The sequence below is a fragment of the Xyrauchen texanus genome, chromosome 18, assembly GCF_025860055.1.
Source record: "Xyrauchen texanus isolate HMW12.3.18 chromosome 18, RBS_HiC_50CHRs, whole genome shotgun sequence".
Lineage (NCBI taxonomy): Eukaryota > Metazoa > Chordata > Actinopteri > Cypriniformes > Catostomidae > Xyrauchen > Xyrauchen texanus.
Genome location: NC_068293.1, coordinates 34,894,714 through 34,916,066, shown reverse-complemented (window position 1 = coordinate 34,916,066; position 21,353 = coordinate 34,894,714). Strand labels below are relative to the sequence as shown.

Here is a 21,353-nt window from a genome sequence, read left to right as displayed (position 1 = left end):
GTCATTTCATTCACAACTTTTCCTTTTGTGTTCCATGAAGAAAGAAAGTCATATGGGTTTGGAAAAACATGAGCGTGAGTAAATGATGTCAGAATAAAACATTTTGGGTGAACTCTCCCTTTAACTCAAGCACATCTTCATACATCATGTGGCATGTAAAACCAAGGCAGTTGTTTACACAAGCATATGACTCTTATTTAAATGTTCTGTTTTATAAACTCACCTGTACTTGGCCTCCTCCAGGAACATGGTGAGCATTATCCAGGGAGCCCACCTTTGCATGGGCTTTTTCTCTGAAGTCCAGCTTCACACTCTCAATGCGCACATGGCCACCCCCTGAGACACAAGGAGAGTCATAGAACAAAGAATTATAGTAAAATCAATTTCTTGCATCTTTGCTGGTGCAGTCTACAACCCCCCCAATAAACACCTCCAAACATATATGCTTTTATTTCTTTAATGGAAAACAAAAGTAGAATTCTTGAAAAATCACTCTGTAAAATTAATAGTTCCTAAATTCTAATCTAGTAAATAGTAGATATGGGTAAAGAATTAAAAGGAAAAGATTAAAAAATATGACCAGAAGATGGCACTGATGTGACATCCAATAGCCTAGCTCAGGCACTTTAAGGCTCTCAATGACTATCTGCATGACACAGTCAGTTTCTGAATATGTGATGCCCTTAAGTTCCATCAGACATTAGCATGCTCACCTGGCCTGTGGCGGATATTGTCCAAAGATCCACACTTGGAGGTCACATGACTAAGATTAATCTTCTTAGTTGAAATGTGCACCTGCGAGGAACACCAGAAAGTACAATATTTACAACCACTTACACCATTTGGCAACAAATGGAAGAGGAGAGTAATGCGAAAAAGTCATTTTAGCTTTTTTTTTTACTATCAGCAAGTTAGACATGTCACAATATTCTTAGCAAGCACCATATGTAGAAACATATGGAGTGTCAATAATAACCCCTTCCTTTTCTGGTATTTACATTTAAATAAGCATTTGATAGAGTCTTATCCAGAGCAACTCAGCAAAAAGTGATTTAGCTTCACATTTACACCTAATAAGACTGTATTAGGAATGGCTTTTCACTTTGGCAACCATAACATTTGCTGGAAAAACTGAAAAAAAAAAAAGCTTGAAGTATAAAGTTGAGGACAAACATAGAATAAGGCACAGAGAAATTTACGAGTTGAACAGAGCATGCTGTAAATGCGGCTAACTGAGCAACAAATCAAGCAGAACTGATCCATATGCTGAATAAGACACAACATAAAAAGACCTGATGACTGCACTGAATATCATAATAACTAGTCCCAGACGAAATCAGCAGACTTTTTCACATTTTCAGCACTAATTTTGGGAAGAAATCTACAGAATGCATTGAAAACATTTATAAATGTTTTATACTATTGTCTTATTGCTAGCTCAAGCACAATCAAATTAGTCAAAATATTTAAGAAACCAGCATACAGTATTAGGGGTGGGGGATGTGTAGAACTTTGCTAATGATAAGTGTTCCAATTCAGTGGGAATCCTTAGAGCTCCATGATGAGTTCTCAATCTAATTTGAGAACTCTAAATGAACATTTTTATATTACAGTGCATGGGGCATCCATTAAAGGAATATTCCGGGCTCAGTACAACTGAAGCTCTTCCATTGTTCGCTTATTCCTGTACACACAATGTTTTACAAACTGTGAGAGACACATTTTGTTATCTGTGGTAACCAACTTAACCAGCTTAATTTATAATGAACCCAAAATCCTCCTTTGAAATTCACAAGCTGAGAAAACATGTGGTCATTATAGCTTTGTTGTGATGTATAGTGGCTCAAAGTGACTGACCGCTGCTGCTGTGCGGGGCAGAAAAAGCAGATCTTACTGAAGTACAGACATGACTATGCAGATATCAGCTCTGACAATTAAAAAAACAAAAAACTGTTAAGACATTGACAGTATGCAATGTGCACAGTCAGAAAGAACAGAGTGTGTTCCAAAACCTTGTGAGCTGCCTTCATTGGCAGATTTTATAGACCATTCCAATGACTATTCGTCAGTTTAATGAGTGACGTCTTTGTTCTTTAAACATTTCCTACTAGTAGCTATACTCATTCAAAACAACAGTGGGAGGCGCTTCTTTCATAGTGACTTTAACATGATTGTCATAAAATGTCATTATTCATTTGCAGACCGTGTTGTTCGTTGGTTGGATGCTCCCTGGACACCTGGAGCTAATGGAAATTTAAGTAGATCGCCAAAAAAAACTACCACAAATGAATGCATGAACTGCAGCAGTGAAGTTAGATGGCTGGATACGTGCAGTACTAACAAATGTAGCACACATCTTATCTCTGGTAGGTGAAAGAAATTTATGCCAACTAATTATAAGTTTTAGAGATAGAGCTCTAAAACTGACAATAGACCACTCCAATTATAATGAATGAAGCTGCCCAAATGATTTACTATTACATTTTGTCATTTGGCAGATACTTTTCCAAAATGGCTTGCAAATTAAGAACACACACACACACACATAAATAAATAAATAAATCTTACCTTGTCCACAGGTCATGCAGACAGCTTCATAGTACGGCTTCACTGATTTTAATAGGAGCTATCCAATATTCACTATCTCTCCAATGAGGATATAATTATGAGCATCTAAACTATGATACAATTTCATCGCCTCTCTCGCAAAGACACTCAGTATCAACAACACATCTGGACAAGTCACTTCAGGTAAACCTTTGATATTCTTTGAGAAAATATGTTACACATTAAGGATTCCTTAATGATACAAGAATGGGAAATGGCCTGGGAAATGCTCAGAGGCCAGTAGGTTTCTAATTAATTTGTTATTGTTTACATCCGTGAAATGGTCTATACGTGCTCTTGACCTGAAGGCTGTTCCAAAAAGTAGGCAACATTATTATAATAAATTCTAAGGGGCCGTTCACACAGAATGTGTCTTTCTACCCATCTGGGTGTATGTTATATGCTAGATAGATATCTTTGACTGTTGTGCCTAATTTTTCTGCTTTTTCAGCATCTTGCACACGATTGTTGCATTTCTACAAAAATATATACATATACTAGTAACACTTTACAATAATGTTACATTCATTATAATTAGTTCATACCTTAGTTATCATGAACAAACAATTAACATTATATTTTTTTAACAACATTTATTAATCTTAGTTAGTGTTGGTTAGTAAAAATACAATTGTTCATTGTTAGTTCATGTTAGTTTACAGTGCATTAAATACTGTTAATGTAACTGTTACTGTTAATAAAACTTTTAGTTTTTGATTTATTAGTAGTCACAATCATGGACAGATGAAACCAGTTGCAGACCAGAAATTTAACAAAAAAGTCAACTAGGCTGGAAAACCAAAAACCCATGAGAGGGAAAACACTAACTTAAACAACTGAATAAACTAACTAAGGTAAAAAAAACAAAAAACAGAAAGCACTGGAACCCAATCTAGGGCAATAACCAGTCCTAAGCTGACCGACAAGTCATGGGAGAAATGACAATAAACCGATGAAGACTAAAGCAACACAAGAAGAATATAAAGGGAAGGAAATGAGTAGGGTAACAAGGGGAAACAGGTGAGATCAATTGGCATAAAAAGGACAGAACCACTGACTGGTCAGGCTGAGCGGCGACCACTGGGGACTGGATAGGCTGAGCAGCGACCGCTGGGGCTGGACAGGCTGAGCGGCGACTGCTGAGGCTGGACAGGCTGAGCGGAGACCACTGGGGACTGGACAGGCTGAGTGGCGACCACTGGGGAATGAATAGACTGAGCGTGGGGCACAGGGGACTGAACAAACTGTGTGGCGGCTGCAGGGAACTGGACAGACTGAGTGGCAACTGCTGGAGAGTGGACAGGCAGAGTGGTGGCCGCTGGGGAGTGATCAGGCTGAATGCTGGGTACAGGACAGGTTGGGTGGTGGCTGCTGTCAAGGGGTCAGACTGGGCAACAGCCACTGGTGAGGGGTCAATGACCTCCTTAACTAGGATGTAGGTGACAGGGAAATGGCCTCTGTTGTGGCAAGCACTGGCAGTGGCAGGGGAACAGTCTCCATGGCCAGAAGTGCTGACAGCAGAAGAGGAATGGCCTCATTGGCCGGGAGCACTGGCAGCGGCAAGGGTACGGCACTGAGGAGCAGCAGCTTGATCTGAACTTCTGCTAGACACCATATCTATAGCTTTCCAAAGGGCTTCAGCATAGATACTGATAGGCCGACCCTCCTGATGACAGTTTAGGACCACAGGGAAGGTATTTGGGTCTTGGGGATTAGTCCTCCCCTGATAGGAGCCAGGTGGAGTAGAATTCCCATGGTGAATGGTCTGCTGGGTTCAATAAGATCGGTTCATTCTGTCAATCTCATTCTGTCACGATCACAGTCGCAGACCAGAAATTGAACAAAAATTAATTTTATTAACAAAAACACAAATTCTGGGTGCAAAAACAACAGAAACCCAGAGTAAAGCCAACCAGGCTGGGAAAACAAAAACCCATGAGAGGGAAAACACTAACAAACAGAAAGCACTGGAATCAAATCTGCTGGCAATAAACAGAAAACAGTGCTAAGCTGACACAAGAAATGTGAGAAATGTCAATGAACCAACAAAGACTAGACCAACACAAGGAAAATATTAAGGGAAGGAAATGAGGAGGGTAACAAGGGGAAACAGGGAAGAGCAATTTATGAGGTCTTCATTGCATGCATAAAGAGCTGAGGCGCCTGCTTTGAAATGTCAAATATAATCTTATATATTTGAAACAATGTCATTTGTCTTTTTTTTAAGTTTCTTTACGTGTCTATAAAATGTGAGTTCAGAATCTAAAATAATACTGAAGAACTTTACATCTTCTATTTATTTATTTAGTATCTTAATTTTCAATGTTCCTTTTTGTTTTCTATTAGAGAAACACATAGAAACAGTTTTTATGACATTCAAAGTGAGGTGGTTATTTTAGAGCTACTGAGATATCCCCTTCAAGTTGGCATTTAAAATCTCAGCAGCCTTTACTGGTGCCTTAGCTGATAAAAAGTCGGTGTCTTCAGCATTAAGCTGACACTTAATATCTGGGCAGCAACTTGGCAAATCATTTATAAATAAACTAAACAGCAATGGACTTAAAATTGAACCTTGGGGTATTCCTAATTTATTGTTAATAAAATATAATTTTTCCTGCTCAATTATCACACATTGCTCTATTTATTGTAGGTAAGCGGCAAACCACTCTTAAGTTTGTTTACTAAAATTAAAAGCAGTTAATTTAGACAAAAGAATATCGTGGTTAACAGTGTTGAATTCCTTTTTCAGGTCAATAACAACTGCTCAAACAATATGCCCCTGATCTAAAGAACATCTTACATTTTCCAACAAATAACAGTTTGCAGAATCCATAGAGTGCTGGGGCCTAAAACCGAACTGTTGTGGGTGAAGGACATCATTACTCTTTAAGTGATTTATTAATTGTTTTGCCACTACCTTCTCCAAGACCTTACACATGACAGGAGACTGGATGATAATTTGAGACCAAATTGGAATTGCCAGATTTAAAAAGTATTAATAGCTTTCTTTTTTCTTTTTTTTTTTTTTACTAATTTTCTAGGAATATGCTTTCCCTATTTGATAAGTTTATTAAGTGAGATAATGGAGCTGTCAATCATAAAATTAATATCCAAGTTGTAAATATCTCCTGATGTAGATTTTGATAGCTTCTTTATGATTTCACTTATTTTCCTTTTGTCAGTTTTCATAATACAAAAGGGGTTTGGTAATTCTTCCTCACTCATATCTTTTGACAATATTAGTGTAAAATTTGTATCCAATTCTTCTGCTGAGCATCTAAAATATGTATTCAATTAGTGCACAATAGTGGATTTGTCACTAACAATCTCTCCCTTTATTTGCAGTTCTATGATTATCTGATTATTAAAGGGTTTTATTTGTTAAATTATTCAATTGTTTCCAGACAATTTAACTTTGTCCATTAGTGTCCTCTATAAACTGAGTGTAATATGATACTTTTGAACTACGCAGTTCTTGTACTACTTTATTTCTAAGACTTATATAAATTAAGGTATCTGTACTTAATTTAGAAGATAATGCAGTTTTTAAAGCACTATCTTGTTTTTTTATAAGATTACAGATATCACTATTTAGCAATGGTAATTATTTCCTTTTTCTGGAGCATTTCAAAATTGTAGTGTTTATCAAACAATTTAGTCACTATTTCAGTTAAAGTCTTGCAAATAAATTCCCATAATTTATATGCAAGACATTACCCCAATCAGCATTAGTCATCTCTCTTTCAAACTGTGGTAATTTGGATTTCAGTATCCCAAACCTGACTCTATTTTGATTTTGATGTCGTTGTAAACGTTGTTTCATTTATTTTCTCACCGTATCAAATTGTGGTCTGATAAACCCATCATACTTGTCATTGTGATTCGATCTTTTCTATTAGTAAAAATTAGGTCTAATAAAGTTGTACTACTTTTTGTAATTCTTGATGGACTTGTAATAAGCTGGTGGTACTCGAATGTTTTTGCATTTTAGCATGCATCAAGTCTTACTCTACTTTGTGGGAGGAAAACTAGCATGATGCATGTTGTTGCCCATAAAAAGCATTCCAGATCGTTTACTTATGAAGTTCCATTTCAGTTAGAATGCTGCCTTACAAGGCAGCTGCCTATGTAGGCAGCAGACAACAAGGCAGCTAACTAGGTTTTGGATCAGAGACAGAAAGAGAGACAGAAAAAACCATCAGAGAGAAAAAACAGCTTGAAACGTAAAGAAGAGAAGCCGCAAATGTTGACAACAAGTAATCCACAATACAGCTCCATGTATGTTGAGCAAAGATGTTTCAGCATGTGAATAATCATAAAAATCATTCACATAGGTTAACCTAATTTAAACTGCCATTTTGTTTATTCTCAAAAGTAAATTTGACTCTTAATGGCACATAAATTGAAAACAATGGTATACAATATTCCATACGGTCAAGACGCATGTGTTGATAGGTAAAATCAAACGCCTGCTTTACAGTCTTTAAATATATACATGTGGGGTTGTATATATTTTCACAAGATGAACAACAAGAAGGGACTTCAGTTTTGCATTTTAGCCTGTGTGTAAAATATCTGATGCTTATGTGTGCATGGAAGGTTGCCCAAGTGTATATGTTTGATTCTGTGCCAAGGTAGGCATTATTTTTGTAAAGGTATTGATTCTCTGTAGCTTTGAGCATCCAGTGCAGTAGAGAATCCAGAAATTACTGGTCTAAATGTCCGGAACCAGTACATGCTGTAAGTATGACCTCAGATCCAAAAATGAAAACCACATGAAGCAAACGTAGGTATTAAATAATGTCATAAAAATGACTTCAATCACAGCATAAAACTTGCCGGTGGAGGTCTTTTGGCTTTTGGAAGATTTGGCGAGATATACAGGCATAGGGAGAGAGGGAGCAGTACATACATTGCCTCCACGGGGCGAATGCTTCAGATTATCCTTGGATCCACACTTTGACTGTACGTGACTGAAGTCCAGCTTCTTGTTTAAAATTTGAATCTAGAAAAATACAAAGATATGTGCCTCTTTTAATGAAGATGGAACACATACATTCATGCACACGCACAAGCAAACAATTGATGGCCGTGCATGGGTGAAACCGTCAGTATTCAGGATGGGTTAGACAAAAACTCAACAATGCCACAAAAGATCGACTTTTGGAATATAATGGCACACCACATCTCATGAATGCAACCTGTATCAACATGCTCAATGTAGCCGAGCATCAACCAGGCATTCCTTTCTATCTCAATAGCAGTTGATCGGCCTTCCTTGCAGTTGTGATAGCATGCTTTTCACTGAGCTCAGCTGTTCTGTGAGACCAAGTTCATTTATAAGGGTACAGGGATATGGACCTGGACTTGATTAGAAAGGAGGTCAAAGTGAACAACTGTAGTGTATGTTACAAAAATCTCCTGAAAACACTCTCTCTCTCTCTCTCTCTCTCTCTCTCTCTATCTATCTATCTCTCTCTCACACACACACACACACACACACACACACACACACACACACACACACACACACACACACACACACACACACACCAGTCTATTGTGAGACTACTGGATGGTGGGAATGCAGCAAACCTGAATGAGGTGCACATTAATCTGATGCATAGGAGATGATGGAGAAAACTGAACAGATGAAGACCCTTCAGGGGGAGACAGCTGCATTGGAGCCAGAGTGAGCATCTGTGTTTGGTCTCAAGAGATACTGGAGTCATGAACGTTCTTAACTCTCCATATTTCACATCCACTCTTCAAACTGTCTCATAGTCACATGTGGTAAAATCAACATAGACTTTTGTGAAATTGTTAGAGAAGTGTTGTAAATGCCTTGAAACATGTGCAGAACATTGATTTTACAGTAAATATTAATTATATAGACCAATACAGAATGTTTAAGAGGTCATACTGTATTATGAGGAAAAAATGTTTCCTTAAGTTTTTGGGATTGAAGAGTTAATTGTGCTATGAATATATTTTAAAGTACTTTAAAGTAACTCAAAACTTAAAATCCTCCCAAGTCAAATAAGATTATTTATTGAAACAGCACAAACATCATAAAAAGAGATTTTTTTGACAGTCAAGTCTGTAAATTTTCTGTCATGCCAATTTTTTACCATTGTTGTTTGCATTTCAAAATAAATACATAAAGTTTAGGTATATAATGATCTGGGCTTGCCAAAATATAGGCTACACTGGAAGTTAAAGGAATATTCCGGGATCAATACAAGTTAAGCTAAATCAACAGCATTTGTAGCATAATATTTATTGCCACAAAAATGTATTTTCACTGGTCCCTCCTATTCTTTAAAAAAAGCAAAAATCTAGGTTCCAGTGAGGAAGTAAAAGGGGGCCAGTTTTTTAATGTTTAAATACTTACTGTTTTGAAAGTTTAGCCACAAGACATAAATAATATGCGCAATACGGCCACTCCCTATAAGCAGACTACACAGTCTGTGTAGGGTACCAACTCCCTAGGGGGGTACCATCTTACCCTAGGAGGGCACCAGAAAGTCCACCGGCTGCCCTTACTTGCACGTTGTAAGTTATTCAAGGTCCCGAAAGCAGTTGCAGAACACAGATGATCGCATCAGGCTCATATCACACAGATCCACGTCACTAAGCAATTTTATGACACTAAAATCATGTTAACATGTGAAATGTTAACTTCTTGTGCCTATACTTTTTAAACAGTGTGTACTTTTATGTTTATGGATTTGTCCCATTCACTTCCATTGTCTTACTGTCACCACAGTTTAAGGGGACAAATTGAAATATTTTTTTATGGTAATCAACATTATGCCACAAATGCTGTCGGTTGAGCTTAACTTGTATTGATCCCAGAATATTCCTTTTAAAAGTTACTAAAATAATACAATCATGGATGACGATGTATAAGAAGGAGATTTTTGTCCAGTTGCCTGTTACACTGCAGCTTTTACACTAAAACAATCTTTCTTTTAACTTATTAATTCTCTACTGCAAACACCCCATTGTCCACACACACCTTATTACCTTAAAACATGGGTTAAAACCTATAAATCCACAGCACACATTACAGTACTCTAAGAAATTCCTCAGACATCCTTAAACATGCACACAGTTCCCTCTATATTAGACACTTCAGCGTTTTCAGACATTCCACAACCGCTTCAGTGAACCTCAGTGGACATATTATGTTATTAAGGCACATACAGGCACAGCACTCTTACATAGTTTCACCCTTGGGCAAACACAGAGTGGCAGTGGCCATGGCACATGCCCGGTCATTCAACCCTAAGAGATTGTGGCTTCTGTCACTGTGTCTTAGACCTTTTCTGTGAGTCACTATGTTGGAGAGACACCCGCTGTCATCCAGGGGTGAGAGAGCATTTGGGTCCAGACAGAATGAGGCTGTGGCATTGATTATACAACAGGCCTCTTTCAGGGTGTACTAATCACCCCAAACTGAACCTTCAATGCCCTTTGAGTGCACTTCTACTAGGAGAGAACTCTTCAAATATGCAAGTTCAACAAAGTTCACCTATGATTCATCACTGTAAAGCCTACCAGACTCAGACTTGTTAAACTAGTGACAAACTTTGAAATTATGAAATTGTATTGGTGCTATTAAAAGGATAGTTCACACAAAAGTTCAAATTCATCATTTACTCACCCTCATGCCATCCCAGATGTGTATGACATTCTTTCTTCTGCAGAATACAAATTATGATTTTTAGAAGAATATTTCAGCTCTGAGGGTCCATACAATGCAAGTGAATGGGTGCCAAAAGTTTGACACTCCAAAAAGTACATAAAGGCAGCATAAAAGTAATTCATACAACTCCAGTTATTAAATCAATATATTCAGAAGTGATATGATAGGTGTGGGTGAGATACAGATCAATATTAAAGTCCTTTTTTTTTATTATTCTCCCTGCACAGTAGGTGGCAATGTAGAATGAAGAATGTAAATAACCAAAAACACAACAATAAGAATTTGAAAGTTAAAGTGGAGACTGACTGAGCAGGGAGGAGAATTGAAAGTGAAAAATGTACTTAAATATTGATCTGTTTCTCACCCACACCTATTATATTGCTTCTGAAAATATGGATTAAAACACTAGAGTCGTATGGATTACTTTTAATATGTGCTTTTTTGGAGCGTAAAAATTTTGGTACCCATTCATGCATTGTATGGACCAAAAGAACTGATTAATTCTTCTAAAAACCTTCATTTGAGAAAGTCATACACATGAAAGAAAGTCATACACATCTGGATGGCATAAGAGTGAGTAAATGATGAGAGAATTTACATTTTTATGTCTCCTTTAAAACCTTTATGTCTCATTAGTAATTTCTTAAAAACACAAAAATGAAAATTCTATCACTGTTTTCTGTTCGAACACAAAATTATATATTTTAAAGAATGTCATAATCACTGATTTTCTTACAACAGTAGTTGATAGTGACTCACTTTAAAGCTTAAAAAGCACCCAAAAATGTCATAAAAATGAAATCATCAAATCATTGAACAACTTAAGAATCACTGTCAACTGCTATTGTATGGAAATTAGCGATTGCAACATTCTTTAAAATATATTCTTTTGTTTTTCGAAAAAGAAAGCAAGTAATATGGGTTTGAAATGACATGAGAATGAGTAAATTATGTCAGAATTTTCATCTCTGGGTGAACTGTTCCTTTAACTGTTCCATACAGTATACTACACAATTTTCAGCACTTCTGTTTTCGTGAGGCCCACTTATAATGTTAGGCAAGGTTCCTTTCACCAAAAACCACGGAACTGGTCATAAATTGACCATTATCTATTTACTCTTTGAGCTTTCAAATTAGTTAAACAGGCTGTTTTTGCTACTGCTGCACCTTTAAAGTAACTCTTACTTCTCATGAAATCAAAAGTGACCCCATTCCAAATGCAAAAAAAGATCTGTGTAATATTTTATAAAAACTACTTTCAGCTGATGTCACAAATCCCTCCATCTCGGGTATGTACTTTTCATGATCCAATCAGTTCCTGATGGATAAACTCTAGTCCTACCCTTATTTTTGTATTGCAAAGACTTTCTATTCTGTATCTTTACTGAAGCCCTTATGTTTTATAACAGACAATACTATGAATGTAAAAGTAAAAAAAAAATTGTTTTCATGAAATTACCCCTTTAAAATGAAACATTCCATCTCTAAATCCGATTCTCAGTAATAGAAACTGGCAAACTGAAGAAGCCCCTAAGACACACGAGATGCAGCAGCTTATTTGTTCCAATGTCACTTAACATCCTTCCTTTCATTTTATCACTGCAGTGTCCCGAACCCAGTCCGCAGTGTGCAGTAACTTCAGAATCCCTCCCGTTCCTCTGCACTCCTTTCCGCTGGCTGATGAGATTCTTTTCTATGCACTACTGCACTCTGCCACAAGCCAGACATAAACATGTCACTCCAACACACAGCCTACACTCCAGTCATTACTGCAAGCTTGCAAGAGATGACCCAAAATCACAGGGGTGTTTACATCATGGCCAGCCTGCATCGCTCCGGCAGTCTATTCATCATGGAAAACAAACCTCCTACAAGGCCAGTGTGCTTTTGACATATGATATGAGAGGACAAATACACTGGTGCATGTGTGTAAACTGTGTGTATATGTGGGGTTCAAATTTCCACTTGTGTATATATGTAATATATTTATATTATAAATAACTGAATATTGTTTTTATAACAAATCAGCATGACAATTTGGGTGAAAACTTTTAATTTGAATTAAAAATTGATTTCAGAATTGCTTAGGCTATTATTTGCTATAATGAGAGCATGCACTCGAGCTGGCATTGAACTTAAAAGTTTGTGCGTAACCTGATGATCCATGTTATCCCGGCATGACTTGGGAATGTTCCAAAGAGAAATCTTTGGACAAATGAGTTAACAAAAAGTAATGGAATCTTTTCCATTTTACCGCATACATTTTCTGAGTTTTAAATGTTTCGAAATAATAAAAACCCCTAAAGCCCCTAAGAATTCCAGATCACTGTGGACAATATAGCCTGTATATGTGAATTTTCTCCTTTTTATGTAGTATAAAATTATATAATTCCAAAACCATTCTCTCCAATACAACAGTGTCTCTACCATTCCCCTATGGGAGATAAAAAGACCAAAAAATACCACAGCATTCCATATTACCTTCCAATTGAGAAAGGTTTAAGTCAATCCAAAACAAGTGAATCTGCCTAAAAACTTTGAATCCATTAGCATGCATATGTTGAATTTGAGCATGCAGACACAAGGCAAAAGTGATAAATGCAAGACACACTGACCACAGTGAAAGACACTACAGAGGACAGTGTGCCCACGAGAGCCAGAATAGTGCCTAGCAGCATTTGAGGATGCAGGGTGAAATCAGATGGAATTGTAAGCATTTAGACTTGCCTGCCCTCCCTTGGGCTGGTACTTGATGTTGTCAATGGAGCCGATCTTGGATTTGACGTTCTTGAGGTCAGGCAGCGGCTGGTTAAGGATGCGCAGCTGTTTGGGTGTTGTCGCAGGGGATTTTGGAGGTGTGCGGATGATGGCCACTTTCTTCTCCTGGGACAGCAGGCTGAGAGATTTGGGGGTGCCTGGAGTGCGAGGTGTACCCGGGGTACGGCAGGAGTAGCTGGGAGGGGTACCAGGGGTGATGGCCGTGGAGCCGGGTGTGCGAGGTGTGGAGGTGCCACTGCGGGCTGTGCCTTCAAAACAAAATTTCAGGTTGAATGGAAGGAATTAACCACAACAAAAGAACAGCACAACATAGCCAAACATACAGTGAGATCCAAAAGTCTGAGGTCACATTAAAAATTGTAATTTTTCTTAATTAACCTGGAAAATTAGGTTTTAGAATTTTTTAAAATATCTTACAACGAAGTAAAGTTCTAACTTAAAATGAAGAGGAAATATTTAAAATTCTGCACTATTTCTAGGTTACTAATCAAACTGGCATTGACCATGTTAACTTCAGGTCAGATTTCCTTTCTTCCATTGAAGCACACAAGATGCTATTTGAAACATTCTCAGATCATGCTGGGATAACATGGATCATCAGGTTTTGTACAAACTTATGGAGACAATGCTGTCATTGAAGCAAAAGGGGGACATACCAAATAGTAAGCGTTTATATGTAAAAAATTAAATAAACAAATAATAACAATGTCATTTTTTATTCCAACTTTTCACTCAAATGGTTATGCTTAAATAAATATTTTTTTCATTGAATTTTTTTTATTAATATTAAATTAGAAAATGCTAAATAAAAGAATTTCACTAATGTTCTCAGACTTCTGGACCCCACTGTATGTGAGGATGACTTGCATTTCAGTTTACATACATTCTCTCACATCAAAATACAATTTTGACAAATTGCAAAACCATTGACAAAAACATTGACAAAAATTGTAATTTAAATGTATAAAAACTGATTTAATGGACATTAACATATCAAAGAAAGGTGCTCATACAAGCAAAATTAAAAATTATGGCATAATGTATGATGGGCACAATGGTAATATAATATATAGCAGTGCCTATGACATTTTTTACCATCCTTATACTTGTGATAGAGAACCTATACAGATGAGTGGCAAAAGTTCATGGTTCCAAATGATGTGCAATATGGTTGAATACAATTTTTTTGGCACTGTATGCTCATGCTGATTGTATCCTCGCTGAAGTCACCAGGTATGGAAGATGAGAATAAATTGGGTATGGAGTGAAATAGTGTGGACTCATACTCTATACCTGTCATGCTAGCAGACCTGCCTGTCCTGTGCTCAGCTTTGACTTCAGTACGGAATGCTACACAATAAAGGGGCGGAAAGGAGAAGGGAGAGAGGGCTGTGAATCAATAGTTAATGAGAGCTTGCATAGACTGAAATAAAAATGTAACAGATTCGATATCCCATTTCCTGTATATTGAAAATACACCTGATTGGGGTGAAAATGGAAAAAGGGAGGAAAGAAACAGAAACATAGATAGAGATTGCCAGTATGACAGTACATACCCTGCAAAGGTGGAAATGTGTCCATTTTGCTATAGCATTCATACAACCATAGATATGTTTGCTAGGCTATAAGTAGGCAGGAGTTATAGATGTCATTTATAAATGAGTGTGTTGGACACAGCAGGACCCAAGATAAGGAAGAACTTGTTAGGTCTGAAAGCTGAATTAAATTGTTAAAGGTTTCATGAAATGGCAAATCTAAATTTCCTTGATATTTAGACATTATAAAGGTAACTGTACTATAAAACACAATGTAAATTTCAGAACTCAAAACTTCCTCCCCAGTCTAAAAAGAGCATTTATAGTTCCCACCTTTCTGAAACATCTAATATTGAAAACTGTGTATTTGTGACGTCATGAGACATTGCTCAGTTGTATTTACACCCCCCACAACATGTGTCATCTGGACTATTTAAAAGTTTTTTTGTGCATATAAAATGCATTACACAGACGCTTTGGCAGTTTTCATGCATATCACTTCGCTTTTATAAAATGCGGTGTCAAGTTACAACTCAGAAACATAGATGCCATCCAGTTTCATTCAGCTACTCCACATCTTGCTGTTCTTGCGACGATCTGCATGATTTTTAATTGTTGGTGTATGTAAACAAGCACTAGCTGGATGTCTTTGACTGTTTGGATGTATTTCTGGTGATCTGTGCCTCAGTGCACCTATGTGTAAGCACAGTGGCGGCCCGTGCATTTTAAGTCTTGGCCATAAATGCCATTTTGAAAACACTGTTTCACAATTAATAAGACTCCCTATGCCTGTGGACATCATACATTACATCGCAGCCAAATAATAATACAGATGTATTTTTTTAACAATTCCACGCACAAAAGCCTAATTCCAGGAAAAAGCTATCTAATAATATTTGCGATCTAAATGTTGCTTGCAATAATTTTTGTTTCGTAAGAGTACATGGTTACTTTTCAAAATTAAACTGACACTGAACGCTCCAGCCAGCCTAATTTACATTTTGAAAACTCCTGATGTTGCTATAGCAATGCAAAAAGCACTTACCAATTTACTTGAAGTGAAAAGCAGCCCTCCTTTCCTGTTTACAGCTCAGGTTTTTAAATACATAAGGATCTCTTTCCCAATGGTGATAGCGGCAGTGATGACAGCTGACTCATCAGAAAGATCTCGCACTCTTCGTGTTCAAATTACGTACATCACTTAAAGTGTGATTGTGTCACTCAAGGCCAGCTAGAAGGCCTTGACTCTGACATATTCTAAAGACCACACCCATCAAGAACAAAAAAATCTATCTGATTGGATGATGAATCTGACAATCTGACTTTAGATTCCTTTTAACTTGAACATTTGAGGGATTCTGTAGAAATTCAGAAGGCTTAACGGGGTGGAGCTCAGACATTCATGCTGCTTTGGAAGCGCTCGGCTTTGGCCATGCGATTTGTAAACCAGTCGCCAGGCTTCACTTTTAAGGATCAAGGAATAAATTCGGACTGGATAAACTATTTGTTGTTTGCTCTCCATTTTTAGATGAATTAGGAGTGGAAAGCGATTGGAAAATAAATGGGCAAAAAGATGAATGAGAATGAAAGGATGAAAAAATATTTATTTATTAGACATGTTAGGCCAGCAGAGAAGGCTTTGCATGCCCTGAGAATTTGCCACTGTGTGAGCATCATCTTTCACTGTGCTATGGACTGTGCATGTGTGAATATCAGTGTGGACTGCTTCAAAACCAGTTGAAATATGATTCAAGCGTCGCAAAGGAAATGTTATTGAAGAATGGAGCAGTTAAAACACTGCAAAATCATGATTAAACAGTTTCATTCATGAATATTTAATATATCATGACTGTTTGATAGTTATAGTGCTGATGTGCTTGAGTGAACATTTTAATATATATATTTGGATGCAATGTGTTGGATGTGCGTTATGTGTTAACCCTGAAATTAGTTTTAGAATGTTGTTGAGAGCTTGCTTATTCTCTTCCAATTTAGTTTCATATATGGATGAATTTTGAGGAGCTGCACGATGTTAGCCAATCAGAACAGTGGGCATTTACAATGAAGTTTAAAGGAGAAGCTGAGGCCAAAACCGAACGTTTCAAACCAAAAATAAAAAATAGATGTGCAATCACAGGTGTGCATATATGGTCTATTTTACAGATTCGGGCATGGCTCATCAAATGCTATATGTTTTATTAAATTAATTCCTTTGTTTTAATCTCAAGTGTTACATAATGAAGGTGTTTTTGCAGCTGAAGGTGTCTGCATATATGAATAAACATCTTCTGGTTTACGTCAATCAAGTTTCAAATTAAAAAGAAAATAATTAACAAATAAATATTTGTTAATTAAATTCAATGTAATTCAAAGGATTATATTATTAGGCTTTACTAAATGGTTATTTAATACATAAATAATTTTTCATTGAAGTACCAGCAAAAATAATCAATTGTGAACTATTCCATTACCACGACATAAAATTACACATATCATAATATACGATAATACTGTCCATCCATCTAGAGGGGGAGAGAAAGGGAAATCGAGAGAGTGGCTCTTACATGTGGGCCTGCGTGGTGCTGTGGACCCAGAGCTGGTTATGGAGGTTGAACTCTCCTCATGCTCAGCTGTGTGTGAACGGCGAGTAAGGATGGATGCTGGCCGTGGCAGGGATGACCTCTTTTCCGGGCTCCGAGAACCAGCATCCTAAGAACAAAGTCGTTAAACCTGTCAGAATTATGGTAAACTTATGATGCATTCAACTGTGGGAATTTCTGTAATTACGATAACTTGTTTTGCTTTCGATGCAACGGTAATTTGGTTATTTTTATGTCACAATGGAAAGTTCTAGATTAGTTTTTCATCTTGAGCTGAGAAAAAATTACTCTGACTATCTGCTCCCTGCTTACCTTCACTACATGTATGTTTAGTGATTCTTGTGTGCCCGCTGAAGAAGGGCGGAGCTCATAAAGATCTGTCTCAACCAATGGGCTCTTTTTATAGTTGGCAGAGTTTGGCCGGACTGGCACCAAGGCCGCTGCCCGCATTTTAGAGGTGCATGGGATCTTTGTTAGTGTTGTAGGGTTGGAGGTCTATGATGAGAGGATGATGTCAAATGGAAAGGTGAGTGGTTTATGCACAAGGAAGAAAACAAAAACACAAAAATGTGTAAAACATTATGAGGAAACCAAAAACATAAGCAGAAAATGATAGGAAATTCTGCATGATGCCGACCATTTAACCAAACAAAATGCTAATCTTCCATTTTATCACAGATTTGGAGATTCAAGGGTATTTATCAAAAAAGTAAATGCAAGTAAAAAAGGACAACATGTTTAGTTTTTTTTTCCCCTCATTATTATTCTCATTATTATTATTTTATATAGTGTTAATACATGGACCATGGAACTGTTTGAGGGGACACAGAAATCTTTAAAGGGATAGTTCATGCAAAAGTAAAAATTCTGTCATTATTTACTCATCTTCATGTTCAACCACATATGCAGATATTTTTTCCATGGTACACAAAATGATACTTTTTTGAAAAATCTTTCAAAAGAGCTTCACAAAATTCACATGTGTGTTAAACAAAAAAAAAAAAACAATGTAGGATTGCAACAACAACATGAGGGAAAATAATGTCATTACTGTAATTGTGGGGTAAATTATTAATTTAAGGTTAAAATAAATATGGTAATAAACCAAGTGAACTTGTAAAATAAACATAATAAAGATGAGATAGGATGTACAGACAATGCAAAGAGAGAAGACAAAGGAACTGCATAAACAGACTCCAAATACAGCTCCTTCTCATTTAGGTATGTCTGTTTACTATTAGGCCTATTATTAGGGAATTAGGCATTATTTGTGTCTACAAGTATGCAGACTCCACTAGATGAATAGATCTTTTGAAAACCTACTAATCAGCTCGTTTCACGCTTGAACAGGAAACTTTATTTCCCCTTCTGTCGCTCTCTCCACGTTGTGTCGGAGAAGCGACACTAGGGGTCTCTCTTGAGCGCCGATATTCACCTCTGATCTTATTGAAAAGGGCCAATGGGAGTTGGCAGTCAGTATTTGCATACCCCGCCCCCGGACATACGGGTATTTAAGCGGGGCAAATACGGGAGTTCATTCAGAAAATGTCTTCGGAGCCGATGGTCTGTCTGCAGTTTGCTGCGAGTTACACGCCACTTAAACGTTCCTGTTTTCCTCTGACGATCTGCATGCTGTTGGATCTTGACGGCGCACAACAGCGGCTTTCTCCTTCTCAGTGCACGCCGTGCATTGTTGCCCCTGAGCGCTTCGACAGCGCAGACGCGCAGACACGTACACACACACACTGTGTATTAAAAGAGTTTTTACTAAAAGAGTAATTTTCTCTAAAAGAGCAAACACAGCGGCGTTGAACGTCCTTTTAAGGACGCGTCTTTTTCAAGATGCCTTTCCGCCCCTGTGTCTTTCCTGGATGCGGTAGAGTGCTCTCTGCTTCAGACGGCCACAGGCGCTGTCTCGTGTGTTTAGGCCGCGATCACACCGAGGCGGCGCTTGTGGATGGTTCATGTTCTCACTGCGAGAACATGACCATGACCACGTTAGCGGTCGCGGCTCGCTTTCAACAGAAAGCAAGCCACCCCAGCTGCACCCCGCATTGCTCCTTCTTCCCACGGGATTAAGGACGGTGCGGTTGGCGCTGGGGCGATTTGGGGCGGCAGCGGTGCAGTTTCGCCGGTAGCCCCCGCGAACCTCCCGCTCCCGACACGCCGCTGGTCTCCGGCCCACGCCAGCGGCGATAGCGGCTCGCCTCACGGCCCGGCTGTCTATCCTCCCGAGTCCGAAGCAGATGAGCTCGCCGCTGCATCGGAGAGTGCGGTGTCTGATGCCGAGGACTCCCTGGACTGCCGCTCGGGCCAGCAGGCCCAGGCTGAGGCCGGCGCCAGATGTCCGGATATGCTTGCCCGGGCCGCCTTGAGCGTGGGGTTGGACTGGAACCCTCCATCCTCCCCACAGCCTTCTCGGTTGGATGATTGGTTCCTGGGGCACCGCCGCTCGCGGCCTCGCGATCCCCCGGTCCCTTTCTTCCCGGAGGTGCATGATGAGCTGACGCTCACGCGGAGAGCCCCGCCTCCGCCGTCTAGGTGCCACCCGCTCCACTCTCCACCCTCGACGGCGGAGAGCGCCACGGTACGACGCGATTCCCCAGGTTGATAGGGCAGTTGCGCACCATCTATGCCCCGGTAGCCCTACCTCCTGGTGGGGTCGCCCGCACTCCCATCCAAGCCCTGTAGGACAACATCCTTGCTTAACGCCAAGGCCTACACTACGGCTGGACGCGCTGCCTCCGCCTCTGCATGCGATGGCCCTCCTGCAAGTCCACCAGGCCAAAGCTCTCAGAAACATGCACGGGGTGGACCTGATCCTGATGTGCTGCAGGAACTGCGCCAGCTGACCGACCTCGCCCTGAGAGCTGACGAAGGCCACAGCGCAGGCACTCGGACAGACGATGGCCACCCTAGTGGTCCAGGAACGCCATCTTTGGCTCAACCTGGTCGAGATGCGTGAGGCTGACAAAAACCGCTTCCTGGACGCACCTGTCTCCCAGATTGGCCTTTTCGGTGACACCGCCGTGGACTTCGCCCAACAGTTCTCCGCGGTGAAGAAGCAGACGGAGGCCATTTCGCGACATCATGCCCCGCCGCAGACCTGCCGCCACGGGCCCTGCCCCGCCTGCTCGCCGAGGGCGCCCCCTGCGAGGAAACCAGCTCCTGCTCCGCCTCAACCCGGGCCCAGCTCTCAGCCCCAGCGTCAAGCACTCACGCAGGCGGTGCACGCCCCTGTCTCACGTAACCCCTCCAGGACCCGAAGGCTCCCAAGCGCTCCTGAGACAGCCGACCCAGAGCCGAAGACGCTAGCTCCGAGGTGGTAAGACCGCTCCGCCCCCGGTGGAGGGCCGGAGGAGAATCCTTTGTTTTTCATTTGCCACACCCCTGACGGGGCTGTGGTACCCACATTCTCAATAAAAGAGCTATTTCCTTTGCCTCTGGGTCACCTGGCCCACAAATGCCGCTTCACGGCAATGTGCTTTCAGATCACAACAGTCCCGGCACACCGGACGCCGCAATCCCACCTTCCACCTGCCCACGACTGTCCCCCGGCCGGCCGGTTCAGACGAGTCCAGAGGACGCCAACATCAGACCTCCTCCTCAGTCAAGAACCCGCCCTGCCGGGCGCCGGAGCAAGGTAAGTGCTTTGAGTCTATTCTCAGCACCTCAGCCTCAGGCCGCAACGGCCGCCCGACGCTGCATTACCTGTTCCGCCTCGCTGCGAGGCCCCGCCGGTACGCCCAAAATACTCGTCCCTTTGGTGCCCCTAGCGCAGAGCTGGGAAGCATGGCTTTCGCTTCCCAACGCATCACGATGGCTGCACCGACCATTCGACTCGGTTACGCAATTCAGTTTGCCCGCTCCCGCCTCCTTCAGGGCGCCTGCTTTCCGCAGTACACGGCGAGCACGCAGTTCCCTGCGCGACGGAAATCGCGACCCTCTTAGCCAAGGGCGCGGTAGAGCCCGCCCCTCCAACCGAAATGAGGAAGGGTTTCTACAGCCCTTACTTCATTGTACCCAAGAAAGGCGGCGGCTTACGTACCAATCCTGGACTTGCGAAGTTTTCAATCGGGCCTTGTTAAAACTCCCGTTCAAAATGCTTACGCAGAGAAATAT

The 21,353-nt window shown here is 40.0% G+C and overlaps 1 protein-coding gene across 14 annotated transcripts in view; it reads right to left on the bottom strand.

Annotated features, from left to right (window-relative positions):
• LOC127658531 (microtubule-associated protein 2-like) overlaps positions 1 to 21,353 on the bottom strand; it is a 148,782-nt gene that overhangs the window by 2,671 nt on the left and 124,758 nt on the right. For 12 of the 14 annotated variants that reach the window (XM_052147849.1, XM_052147851.1, XM_052147859.1 and 9 more), the window contains 6 exons: positions 17,544 to 17,726; positions 17,196 to 17,340; positions 14,390 to 14,446; positions 13,046 to 13,344; positions 714 to 795; positions 224 to 336 (listed from right to left, as the gene is read on the bottom strand). In XM_052147849.1, coding sequence (XP_052003809.1) covers positions 224 to 336; positions 714 to 795; positions 13,046 to 13,344; positions 14,390 to 14,446; positions 17,196 to 17,340; positions 17,544 to 17,726 — 879 coding nt within the window. The remainder of the gene's footprint in view (positions 1 to 223; positions 337 to 713; positions 796 to 13,045; positions 13,345 to 14,389; positions 14,447 to 17,195; positions 17,341 to 17,543; positions 17,727 to 21,353) is intronic. The other 2 variants (XM_052147854.1, XM_052147856.1) reach the window with 2 other exon arrangements.